We start from the raw sequence: 13,089 nt of genomic DNA, 5'->3' as shown, positions 1-13,089 counted from the left end.
ACAAAAGAAGTTGGAGAAGGAGGAGGAGGAGGAGAGAATGCAATCCTCATAAACGAGAAGGGTGGGGGGAGCATGCAAGAAATGAAACACAATATCTTCAGCACACTGAAAGTTACAGCAATCACTTCTCATCAACAGGCAAAATAATTTGGCCTGCAGGTGTTGTACCGCCTCGCCTGACGCGTAAAAGGACTTGATAGTGACGAAGACGCAGAGCTTTATCACGGCAGAGGGCAGCAGCAGCAGCAAATCAGGAGAAACGACGGTCCAGAAAACTACCACCACCACCACCCTCAACGTGCCGCAATTCTTTCTTTTTTCACAAAATATTTATATTTATTTTTGTTTTTCTCTAATTTTTGTTTGTTGTAGTTGTAGTTGTTAGTGTTGTGCGGGTATTATTGTCATGGCAGTATATGTACTGCAGTCGTCAACATGAGCAGGTGCACTGGAACGCCTCCTCTACGGTACCAAACTTGCAAAGATTGCCTGTTCTCGGTGGTGGTAGTGGTGGTGAGCGGATCTGGCTCGGCAAGCGTGGCCGCCAGCTGAAATGAATACTCGGAAACTGCAGTGACCTACAACAGTGCGATATTGGTATAATATGCACAACTGGGTAGAGTGTAGCGCTGTTTTCAGAGTTTTGCTGTTGAAGCAGCTGCAGCATCGGAGTGGATGATGGTGTGTGGAGAGCTGTAGTGGAACATATTCACTTCGTCCTCTTTCTTTCCTTCCGCTTGCGCGCGTCGTCCGTTCGTCCGTGTCGCCCGTGCTCTCTGGTCCCCTGCTCTGTCACCCGCAGATTTTCTGCTGATCCTCTGGGTCTATGGACAGTCCCTGCACAGCAGTAACGTGGAGCGGCTGGTCTGCCATGCTGGGCATTGGGTTTGAACTCCCTTCTGAGATAGATATCTTGTGATTTGCAACCGCGGTGTGGTGAACTTGGGGGTTGTGAATGGGTCTCTGGCGTTTCCGTTGGTTGCAAGTGACGCAGTCCTTTGTCGGAGTGATATAGCTCGGCGGAGGAGGAGCGATGCAGGTGAGAGGAGGAGGACCTGGGAGACTTGCAATTGTGTTTTTTTTTTTTTTTTTTTTTTTTTTTTCCTTCGTTTCGTTTCGTTTCGTTTTGTTTTTTTTTGTCTCTGTTTAGCTTGTTGTGGTATTGGGTGCATGGTGTATGGGTGGTGGAGGTTTCAGTTGCCCTGTGGTCACGGGGTCGGAGTGAGTTTTGCAAGTTTGAGTAGTTTGTTGTGGGAGTTATTGAGGTATCTGGTTTTGGAGGCGCCGGGGTTTTTTTAGGTAGTGTGCTGTTGAGAAGGGATAAGGTGTGCATATGCTGGTGAGAAAGCGTGTGGTCTTTGCTCTTTCTTTTATTTTCATTTTCTTTTCTTTTCGAATTTGATTGTGTTCGCGGCGAATTGACAGTCTTAGAATTAGAAGCTCGACGTTCCGTGAGCTTGATGCCTCTGGCTGAGGAGAGGATTTAGTGGGAATGACCTGCATTTTTGTATTCTCGCTATGGACAGCTGATAGCGCAATGACACCCAGAATTATCAGCATTGTGACGGGACAGGTCTTGAATGAGCATACTTGCTACATGAAAGCTGGAGAGTTGTTAAAACACAGCATTGTTGTTTTCTCGTCGCAAGTGGGTTTCCACGTCGGACATGTCACCTTTCCAGTCTCGAAATGTCGTGTATTTGTGCCTTGAATAAATTCCCCAGGAATTTGACTTGGTTGGAAGAATGTAAAGATAACAGAAAGTGAGACCTGAACACACTCCAGTGTAGCATTATTTTAAACCTCAAACTCTTTCTGTTTCGATTATGCATTTGACGACCTTGGTGTGGAAGGAGTATGCATTTGGAGGTAGCCCTCCGTTGTCACGCTTAGTGTCCTTCAGCTGCTTTCTGAAAGATACTTAGATTTATGAACTGTTGTCCTGAACTAGAATGTGGTCTCCGTATCATTCTCCTACGGCCGACTTGCTTCCGTTCACATGCAACTTTTGGAACTCAATGCAGTCATACCTTGCTACCTTTGATCAGGGGTTTCCTCAAATGTGAAATGAAGACCTTGAAAGTTTTTATTTTTTGGATTTTTGGTTTTTTCGTAGTTATTGCGTCTGAAGGCTGTACCTAGGACAGTTCCCAGTCTATGTGGACTGACAAATATTCTCTTTTTTCTAGACAAGCACCTCTCAGCAATGCTTTTTGGCGGATTCGTATGGAGCAGACTCATAATCTTACGGGCGCATTGCGAATCAGTGGAGGTTCAGTAAAATTGGCAATGCGCACCAGGGGCTCGAAGATCACTTGTGTACTCCCCAACGCTTCCTTCTCATTCTGAAAAGACTATGGTTTTTTCTGCTCAGAGTGACGTGACTTAAAGCAACTTCCCCTCCCGCCGCCACCGCCGCCCCCCCCCTCTCTACTTGTGTGGGTGTTTCGAATCAAATATCAGGTATGGCGTTTGAGATTGCCAGAGTTCATGGGCTTATAAGCTCAAGGGTCGGAGACGAAGGTGGGTTCAAAGCGCTTCAGAAGGAAGGTCTTGCGGCTGGAGACAACCAGGCCTACTCACAGTCCTGCAGACCACTGGGAGCTCAGCCTCACCCACACGACTTAGCCGACCTTTCGTATTATTTTCGAGGTTACGACCAACGTGGGGATGGTAATAGTTGGCCACTGGAGTCGTTGTCATCTTGCTCCACTGAGACCGAGAGTGATGAAGAAGGTGACCTCTTTCAGGGTTTGGCCAAGCAGGTTGCGCATTCCATGCTTGGTGAAGAGAAAACTTCGGATCATGTTGGAATTCTCCGGGATAATGGCTACTCTGAGGTGAGTATGGTTCTATTCTTGCACCAGGACTTATTTCAGACTGAGAATGTACTGTCCCCTTAAATTACTCGGATAGAAGTTCCTATCCTTTACCGTATTGCCAGGACGTTAATTTTGAAATGCCAGTGAAAGCGTATGATTGTAGGAAAGACGTCTTTGCACTCAATTCTGTTCCGAAAGTTTGTGTGATATGGTGTGGAGCCGCTTTCGCACTTGCTGCTTGTCGATTGTCTGTCAATGCGGGGCTAAACATGGTGTGAAAGTTTATTGTCACAAAGGGCTTCTTCAGCCGGGTTTGCGAGGGACCCAGTACACTGTAGTGTGTGTGAGCGTGTGTCGGTCATAATTTGTCACTCTAGCCCTGATCAAGCTGTTATTGCCGCAGGGTCAACTGTCACCTTCCAGTTGGTCAAGCGGAAGCTGGTCGTCTAGATCCCAGCTTACGGGCAGCCGAAGTAGCTCTAAAGGTTCTTCAAGGGTGTCATCCCAAGTCTCTTCACCCTCGTCTGCGCCTTCATCTGGCTATCAGGATGCTTGGGAAACTCTTTACGCAGCAGCTGGAGAGGTTGTACGATTGAAAATGAACGAGGGAAAGAAGAATTCGAGGTCATCTCCCTCGAATCTTCTGGACTCGGGTCTACGAAATCGTGTTCCTCAGCTTACTCGACAATCTGGACAGATGGGGGGAAGGACATTACTGTCTTACACGCACAGGAAGGACGAAAATCCGATGGCTATCAATCAGGTACTGATTTTTTTATGTCAACATATGTCAGTTTTGGTGTACAAAATAAGTGTTGCATTATTCCCTGAGTTATTGATATTACTAGTGTATACACGGTAGTGTTTCCCTCTTGGATGGAAATGTTATTGTTTTGGTTAAGACTTGTATGCCCATCGCTGCCGCACAATTGAAGATGCCTAACATCACTGAATGGCAGGCCGAACGCAACTGGGCTATGAAATATGAAGCAACGATTGTTCCAGACAACCAAGGACAATCCTGTCGCACCCAGTGCTATCAGTACGAACAAGCATACCACGCAGATGCACAACGAGGTGTCAACAACTATACTCGTCCAGGGAAAATGGTCGATAGTAAGACAATGCAAAGGACTCGTCGTCCTGTTATGAACGGGGGCTCCAGTATGCGTGTCGTTTTCCTGGGAGCCAATACTCGTCGGGAGTCTGGAACTGGAGTATTTTTACCCCGCGTGTTTGTCCAGAAGAAGCCTCCCTCATCGAGGCAGAATGGTGAGTGCCGATGTTGTTACTGCACCCAACTCTTGTGTTTCAGTGTCAGATCAGTTTGCAGCTATCGTATTTGGTTCAAACCATATCATACATGTGTGGTTTCGTCTCATTTGCGTCACATTGATGTAGCCTCTGTATATCTCTTCCTCATTGATTAACGGAATCTTATTGCTTATGTAGAAAATTCACCTACAGCTACTGTACATGGTCGTGTGTCAAATGCACACAGGCATGCCGAAATCCCAAGAGAAGGGGTATGGCCCACTCTGCAAAAGAGCATGAACCGATCAAGTCTACGCCAACCCGCGGTTCATGAGCCTTGCCTCCCCATCGAGTGGACCTACTAGCAACGATGGTTTCCTTCAGACATCCCGGCTTTCACAATAGCAATGTGGATGGCCAGCTAGCTAGTCAAATCATCTGCATCCTTTCATGGTCCAGGAGGACACTTTTTTTTTTTTTACCATTACAGAGCAGTAATTTTGCGGCAATTACCGATTTTGTCAGGGGCTTTGACCTTGCTTGTATAGGTGCTAAGCTCAGTTCAGTGCTAGAAAACAGACCAGGCTCGGAGTATGCTGTACATTAGTCAAAAAAATACTCAGAAGGAACTTCTGTTCCTTCGTGGGCAGACATTTTTCTTAACACCAACATAGGAACTACACGAATAAGGTGAACCCTCTGCAGGGAACTTTGTCACTGAAATAATTTGCCGCGTCAATAAACAACACCGTCGGACCAGTCACTTAAGGTCTCTTCAACCGGCTTTGTATACCTGGCGGTCATGCGTATTTTGAGATCTCAGTGCTGAATCCTATCGTTTAGTGTGATCCTGTACATAGATCACATCAGCTGAGTCAATACACTTCCTCGTGCAGCCCTGGTTAGTAACTTTTTTGCTGTAAGAATGAGTACTTGACCTGATGGTCGACGATGCATTTAATGTGATATTTTTGACAGTTATGGTATTTTCGCTTTGAGTTAGAAACCCAAGTAACCAATTGGGATATTGCGCTTGTTATCTTTTGGCTTTCTTGTGCATTTTGATAACACACTCCCCGCTCAACAACGTCTTTTGGTGACGCATTTGTGCAATGGACTGGTTGTGCCGAATGCTCACCAAATGCTGCGGCTAGGTAAGCAGATTAGGCTTAGCAGAACCGACTGAAAAGTGCATTTGATATTTTCTTGAGGGACTGTTGTCGAAACACAGGTTCTTCACTACAAACAAAGATGGCATTATCGCTGGTTTCATGGATTGAAGACACCCCTCATCCACATCACAAATTTAGCACATATCCTTTGGAACATCTGCAACACTGTCGCTAGCGGTAACTAATATGTCTCTTAGCACAAGTTGTATTACGATTGGGGAAGGTCAGCTTCGCACACGCTACCAAAGATTATTTCAGAAATCGAGGGTTATGTTTTTCTTCTCGCGAATAGACGCTCTGAAAAATTATTCAATTCTGATTGGAATTGTGGGAGCCTGGAGTGGTGGGTCTCAATTCGGAGATCGGTAGAGGAGGAATGGCGCAGAAGTAGAGGCAACTTGTATCTAGCCCGGTGACCGGAGACCTCGAACTGCGGCGAAGATTGGCAGCTGGCCTGCAAGCCTGAATGCAAACCAGCGACCGCGAGATGGAATGGGCGGCAGCTGCCGACTGAAGCAGGAATGACCGAGAGTACCTGGAGAATCGCGGTGACTGATAAGTACAGGGACGGTCGCAGGAGACTTTGCTTGCAGAACACCCTGCGTCCTTCATTTTACGACGCGAATTTCTCCATGCTCGCCTTGGCAGTGATCTCGTCCTGCGATGCTCCATGTTTTGGCCCGGAATATGCCGGGATTGGTCAAGAACTGCGTCAATTTGATGCTCCTGGGCCCTTCTTCTCTGTCTTTGGGATTGCTTTTATCTTTTTTTGGGTCGGACGGGGGGCCGCCTTGGCAACCCACCCCCCGCACCGTCCCCTCTCCAGTTTACCGTTAAGAGAAATTTGTAGCTGCTGAATGCGGCGTGCAATTTGCGAAGAGTCAGTGTCGTGTGGGTCAGAGTGCCTGAATCAAGTGCAACTTCTCATTTGCTTGGAGTGGATTGTAAGGATTGGGCAGGATTTCACGTTACCTGTTGCTAAGGGGAGTGATTTTTGGTGTTTTTTATGCCATTCCTAGTGACGAGGGCCGCGGTTGTTGCTGCAAATTGACGCCGATGTGGATTTACTCTATCGGATCCAACCGAGAAAGGGAAAGCGTAAGATGAGATGCGGATTGCTTTGTAGGCGCTTCCGTGCTTTCGAGTCGTTGCTGCGAGACTTCAGTTAGGTTGCACGTCGTGCTTTTTTTCCAGAACAGTTTGGTCGGGAACTAGAACGGAGATATGACGGGATCGGGGATTCACTGAGAAGAAGGGAGCGGAAGAGTCTAATTGTTTTGATCTTCCTCGCCCTGATTTGTAACACGTTCCATCTGGTGCGGCTTCTTTCTCTCTGAATTTGAGATACATTTCACCAACAGCAAGTGCCCAATATCCTCTCGTATTTGGGGTTGTGACGATTGTATGTGCTGGACGTGAAAGGAAAGGCATTGCGGGAGGTTAATTCTTGAAGAGAGACCCCTGCTTGAAAGTCGCCCACAGCCATGGCGGACTGGGAGTGGCAGGATGCTGTGCAGTCTCTTATCATAGGTATTGTTTTTGCTTATATGTGTGGAAGGCTCTTCACACTTATATCATCTATTCGTGATCAGAAATTTCGACTTGAGCGGGGCGGAGAGAACGCAGCGGCTCCTCTCTTTACCACCACCTTTGACGAACAGGAATATGCTCCTGCAGCTGAGCTTAATGTTCCTTATGCCCCCATTGAGGAGGAATTAGATGCCTTCGATGGAGGGGACGAACAAGTGGCTCATGGCTATGACTCATCCTCTTCGTCCTCTGATTCTGACTACGGTATCGAACGTTCCCACTATCTTCTCGCTACCGATTCTCCATCGTATTCGAAGATTACATCTGAGACTGATGGGGACCAAGCCAAAAATATAATCGAGGACACGACATCCGCTCAGAAATTGGATGACAGAGTTGATGTCTCTGACAAGGACTCTTCGAAAGTCCTAGTAAGTTTACTGCTCATGCTTTGATTGTTGTTTAATCTTCTTCTCAAGCAATATGCTCTTGAACTCATCTCTTTAGCTTTCCGAGGATCAACTGCTCTTCACCATTCCTGATTTCCTTAATCAATATCTTCTTCTAGTAGTCACGCATTATGGACATATTGTAGTAATTGATCAAGGTTCTAGGAGGTATATACTTCCTTATTGAGCCTAATTGATAGACCTTGATTTTAAGTTGCAAATTATGCAGTTGGTTTGTTTCAAATGCTCCTTTGGAAATACTTGCTACCTCGATTGGTTATTGTTGTTACTAGCTTTCTATATCAGTTCATTTTACACTCGAGCCACGACCAGTGAGTGGGGTTGGAACTGATAAAAGTTATCGGAGCAGATCACTGTTCTTAAACCTATGTATAGAAAGTGTCCAAAACAAGTAAATGCTGAAGAATTATATAATTATCGTAAACTCATTATAATTCTATTAGGATCACCTTGTCCAAGGCAGTCGTGGGCTGGCTTATTCATAGTTGGAGCATTGGCATTCTCTCATCGCTTCTCCTTACCAAAAACCCCAATATTCCAAATATTCAACTGAACGTTCAAATCTGATAGTGTTCAGTTCATGGAGACGTTGGACTCGTTTTTGTCTTATTGTATTTGTCTTGGAACATAGCTACCTATAGGGAGTAATATGTGCAGTGAGGAATCGAAGGAAAAAAACCTGAAGCACATCAAGGACTTGAATGCTGCTTGCATTTGAGGTAGACCACGTTATCGGTATTCTTGGAAAGCTCTTAAAGATTTGAAAACTAAAATTTTCTGAAGGTTTCGTTCTTGAAATCAGTGGTCCACTTTTTAAGCCTGGGTTTAAGAATTTGATGTGTGTCACCGATTTGTCTCTCCTTCTTAAAGATTTTCATGGAAGTTGCTTTCTTCTTTTTATATTCTGATGCGCTATTTTGTTTAGTTTTGTTTTGTTTTTGCTTTTTTTTTTTTTTTTTTTTTTTTTTTTTTCTTTCTAAGTTTCAATTAACAAGATCGCTTCTATGTCTTGGTTGGACATGAGGTTTGAATTGTTTCTACGCGATGTCATTGTCTGGGCTCATATAAAACTGCTGCGAACAGAGGATGTTGGGTCATGATTCTCATCTTCAGATGCTGTTTCTAAGATCAAGACCTAGATCTTGAACTGGTTCTGTTTTCTAGTTTGTGGTTAGCACAATCAATAGCAGTGTCCTAACCCTGAATTTTATTCTGGTTATTCTAAAGTTGCCCGTTGTTTTTACTGTGTTAGGCTGATGAGGAGCGTGAGGATGTGGCTGAAGAAATTGAGGAAGGGAATGTAACAGATGATTGGGAAGGTGTGGAAAGTACTGAGCTGGAGGAGCTTTTTGGAGCTGCTTCTACGTATGTTGCATCTGTGATTAATGTACCAGGTGCTAAGTCTTCAAGGGAAGAGATGCTTCAGTTGTATGCATACTACAAAATAGCCACTGAAGGGCCTTGCTCTACCCCTCAGCCATCAGCTTTTCAACCCACTGCCCGTGCTAAATGGTACACTGCTTGATCTTTGTTTTAGTAAATTCCCTCTGGCCCGACATGTTCGATTTGTTAGCTGAATCGAAATTTCTAGTATAAATAACCGATGGTAAGGATGTATGCCTTAGTTTTTTCCTTCAACATTTATAAGATGAAGCTCTTGCTCAAATTTGCTTCAGCTCCACCCACCCAATTTTAAAGATTGATGTGCAGGGTACAGTAGGGTAAGCCGTGACATAGGTTACAATCGCAGGTGTTAACAGCGGATTATAAATTGGACTGCTATTGTGGTATCATCTATTTGTGCAAGGATTGCGTGGCAGAAGCTTGGAAATATGTCTCAAGAGGAGGCTATGCAAAAATATGTTGCTGTTTTGACTGCAATTGATCCCACTTGGCATCAGAGTCATCAAAAGGTACCAATCAAGACTGTTTCCATCTTTGGACTTTTGTCTTCAGTTCATGAATTTCTGTGGACGTATCCTGTCCACGATCCCTCTGAAGTATATTGAGCTTTTATGCAGGGTAAAGATTCATCTGTAGAAGCAACAGAGGAGCTAGAGGGAGCCTTCTTACACTCTAGCAGTAAGAATATGAACCCGGGTCCAGCTTTTAGCTCCCTGGCCGCAACTGATGATGTTGAAGGGACAAGGTATAATTTCTTTACGACTTTGTGAATTGCATGAATGGTGCTGCTTTTGTGGCTCTACTTGCAGCATTTCTGTATTCATTAATGTTAAGTTCTATGTAAGTCTTTTGTGCCATTGCCAAATACAGCTGTCAATACACATGTTATGCCTTATTGTGTTTGGCAAGCTACGAAGTTGTCTTGTACTTGAAGACATGTTGTTTGGTTACTTTGGCTCATCTGTTGCTTTTGTGTATTGTAGTACCATGGATGCACTTCATACATGTGCTAGAGATGGAGATTTGCAAGGTCTTTCCAAGCTTCTGGAACAAGGCCGTTCTATTGATGTGAAGGGTACATCTTTATTCCTTGACCTCGTCCTTGAGTCGATGTTGTATGAAGTATCTGTACTGTTAGGCTTGGCTAGCTAGTCAAATTTTTTATTTAACCCTTTTTACTTAACTTTCTTTTCTTTTCTTTTGAAGTGCTTCTCAATAAATACCTTAATGTGATAGCAACCTAGAGCCTCTAGTCAAGTATAGACAGTTAACTCATATTGTGCAACTTGGGAGAAAGGAGCACATTGATCAGGTCCAGCGATTTAGTGTCGCATTTTAATCTGATTGAACATCTGAGTGATCTTGTTCAGTCTGCCGCTATCTAAAATGGTAACAATGCTTCAATGCTGGCACATGTTGAAGGTTCACAATGTTTGTTTGAGAACACATATTATGCATGCTAAGTAATTTTTTGTAGTATGCTTGTCATGAATGCAGACAGTGATGGTCTTACACCTTTGATTTGGGCAGTAGACCGTGGCAATGTGAGTGCTATGGAGGTTCTTGTAGCCAAGGGTGCGGAAATTGATACTAAGGTGTGTTTGCCGTCTTTCATGATTTGTTTCTATTCTTGGAGAACTGTCACTAGAGCTGAAGCATGGATATTTGCCATTTTTCAATGGGAGAAGAATCACTGTGTTTTTCTGTTTCCAAATTCGGTTATTTTCTGTCATTTGCAGGATGTAGAGGGGCAGACAGCATTACATCACGCGATACTTAGCAATCAGGAAGAGGTTGCGAAGTACCTATTTGAGCATGGAGCTAACATCAACATAGCTGACAAAGACGGCAACACTCCACTTAGTCAGTGTCCTGCTCACTGGCAGTGGTTGCAGCGTACTACAGGCTAGTGTGGCACTTTTCAGTGTGACACAACTCGATTCCATCTTTGAATCATCTCTGTTGGATAGCGTCTATGTACGGAAGATGAAACCTAGATTTTCCTTTCCTCCGTCCTACTGTTGAGCGTAGTAGCGTCATTCTTGTAAGTTTTGCTGCTTAACTTCTCGACGTAAAGTATTTCCTTCTAAATCAAAGGAAAGTTTGCAGATAATGTATTGTTATTTATATGACAGTTTGTTGTGTAACAGTCCTATCGATGTAGTACTTTTTTCTTACAATGCTGGTGACGAGTTTGATTATACTCATAATGTTTTACTACTCCTTGTTAGGGACAGTCATAATCAGGACAATATTATTTTTAATTAGTGATGTTTTATTGTGTGTAATTCTTAGTCTTGTTTAGGTTGTAAGACCACTTCTATTGTTGTGCACATGAAGCTATAATTATAGATTGTGGTTTAGCCTAATTAAAAATAGTCTTGCATAGATGGCTTGCCTATGTCATATTTATTGCAAAGATTATCTTTTGGTGCTTTTGGTGTTTGATATGTTGTAGTTTAATATATTATATAAAGGGATATGATAAAGCAACTCAAATTTTTACTAACGTGGCCAACTTTACCTTAACCATCATTGCAATGATATCTTTGCAACTTCCATCTTTGTTCCTAACCATTCCCCATTTTCAACCATTGTTAAGGATGAGGTGAGGGAGCTGGGAACGTTGAGAATAGGGGTGATGGTTGGGAACAAAGAAATAGCTGGGAACAAGAACAGAGTTGAAAGAGTACAATGATGGTTTAAATATGTGGGTCAGTTTAGTAAAAATTTGGGTTGTTTTATCATCTCTCTAAACATATATTATTTTATTTTTGGTTTATTTTTGTTTTTATTGCAATCTATAATAAAATCTAATTATTTCAATTGGTTGATTATAATTATCTATTTTGGATTTGAATCTTTAATTTTAAAGTTTTTTGATGGTTTTTTGTCTAATGCAAATTAGAATGTTGTATAATACATTTGAAGTTGTTTAATTATTTATTTTGAAACTTATCTTTAAAAAAGACATAACAATAATAATAATAATTTTTAATATAAAATAATGTAATTATTTTTAATATGGTTGTAGTTAATTCTATATTGATGTAATTAAGAAGAATGTTGATTTTAATTTTTATACTTGTTTTTATATTGTAATGTTGTTTGCTATATTGAAAAATAAGGAAAAGATTTAGATATTTCTTTTAATATATATATATATATTACATAAATATTTTTCTTATTAGTATTAAAATATCATATTTGAATATACATAGTTAAATATTCAATTATTTGTGTTCATATACAATTAAAATGTATTGCAACCTTTACTAACTAATTGTTGTAATTGTTCTAAGAATCTAAGATTATTTTATTTTATTTTTATTATATGTTATATATTTAAATTTTATATATATATTTTAAATTACACATAATTTGTAATTGTTACTACTCATCTTGTAAAATAAGTTATTATGCTATTTTGTTACTATCCTACCAATAGATATTAGTACTTCAATAAATTTCTTGAATTTGGGACTTTTAGAAGATTTATGCTAATCAATAGAATGAGGTTTAATATTAAAGGTAGATAGATTTAAGAGAGAAATTATATACAAAAATAATTTAGATGGATGGATTTTTAATGGTTCATTCAAATTATGTAATACTATGTGAAAAGTGTATTGAATAAGAAATAGAGATAAATAAGAATATTCTTTAATTAATTGAAAATTATATAACAAGGTGTTTGTAACTGTATCTTCTACACATGTCATAAATAAATTCTGCTAAAAAGAATTTCCTATTTAATATATAATTATATTTTATCTATAATGTTGAAGACATAATAAGAATATATTGCAATTAAGTTCATAAATATCCATCTTTAAATTCATAACTTCTACTCTTTTTTTGAGTTAATTTTGAAATATATTTACTTGAAACACTTAATATTGTTTGTTATTTAGAAATTGATTTTAAAAAATTATATAAAGAGATTTAATTCAAATATAATTAGTACCATATATAATATAATATTTCAAATATTTTAGTACAAAAATTTATATATAATCATTATTATATATACAAATATAATAATAGAATAATTTTATTATATTTTTTTCTAATTAATTAGATCCATTTTTTTCTTCTAAAAATATTATTTTAAATATGATTATTTTATTTTTCAAACCAACTAAATAGAATAGATTTATTTGAGCACTTCAACTTTCATATTTAATAGTCATATTTTCTTTATTAAAATCTAGTAGAATACAAATTCTTCTATTTGTTGTATTAGATTGTTTTCAAGTTTAAGTTAAAACTAAATATAGGAATCATAAGATATTAATTAGAAAAATTCTTTAGATTTAAGTAGTACAATCTATCGATTTTTCAGCACTACTAGAGATACAAAAGAATATAAAATAAAATCAATTAAAAATCCTTTTCTACCAAATAATTTTTATTTTTTTTAATTAAAATTCTTTT

At 40.4% G+C, this 13,089-nt stretch overlaps 2 protein-coding genes across 7 annotated transcripts; both read left to right on the top strand.

The window, feature by feature from the left end:
• Positions 1 to 476: 476 nt before the first annotated feature.
• Positions 477 to 4,855, top strand: LOC112293605 (uncharacterized). 2 transcript variants are annotated; one of them, XM_024543244.3, is made up of 5 exons: positions 477 to 1,039; positions 2,190 to 2,840; positions 3,226 to 3,585; positions 3,782 to 4,094; positions 4,275 to 4,855. In XM_024543244.3, the coding sequence occupies exons 2-5, from the start codon at positions 2,466 to 2,468 to the stop codon at positions 4,439 to 4,441; spliced, it is 1,215 nt and encodes a 404-aa protein (XP_024399012.1). In that variant the 5' UTR covers positions 477 to 1,039; positions 2,190 to 2,465; the 3' UTR covers positions 4,442 to 4,855. The 2 variants fall into 2 exon arrangements, with proteins under 2 accessions (XP_024399012.1, XP_024399014.1); XM_024543246.3 differs by having other exon boundaries at positions 900 to 1,039; positions 4,324 to 4,855.
• Positions 4,856 to 5,345: 490 nt separating this feature from the next.
• Positions 5,346 to 10,928, top strand: LOC112293604 (acyl-CoA-binding domain-containing protein 1). 5 transcript variants are annotated; one of them, XR_016506937.1, is made up of 8 exons: positions 5,346 to 6,564; positions 6,676 to 7,209; positions 8,501 to 8,760; positions 9,056 to 9,161; positions 9,270 to 9,397; positions 9,636 to 9,727; positions 10,130 to 10,247; positions 10,392 to 10,928. XR_016506937.1 is itself a non-coding variant. In XM_024543243.3 (8 exons), exons 2-8 carry the CDS (start codon positions 6,733 to 6,735, stop codon positions 10,560 to 10,562), a joined length of 1,332 nt encoding a protein of 443 aa, XP_024399011.1. In that variant the 5' UTR covers positions 5,599 to 6,564; positions 6,676 to 6,732; the 3' UTR covers positions 10,563 to 10,928. The 5 variants fall into 5 exon arrangements, 3 of the variants coding, with proteins under 3 accessions (XP_024399011.1, XP_024399010.1, XP_073395515.1); XM_024543243.3 differs by having other exon boundaries at positions 5,599 to 6,564; positions 10,150 to 10,247; XM_024543242.3 differs by having other exon boundaries at positions 5,656 to 6,564; positions 6,671 to 7,209; positions 10,150 to 10,247.
• Positions 10,929 to 13,089: the final 2,161 nt, after the last annotated feature.

This window comes from Physcomitrium patens, chromosome 16, assembly GCF_059467195.1.
Source record: "Physcomitrium patens ecotype Gransden chromosome 16, ASM5946719v1, whole genome shotgun sequence".
Taxonomy (NCBI): domain Eukaryota; kingdom Viridiplantae; phylum Streptophyta; class Bryopsida; order Funariales; family Funariaceae; genus Physcomitrium; species Physcomitrium patens.
Note: the sequence above shows the minus strand (reverse complement) of the source record. Positions and strands in the feature narration are given on the sequence as shown.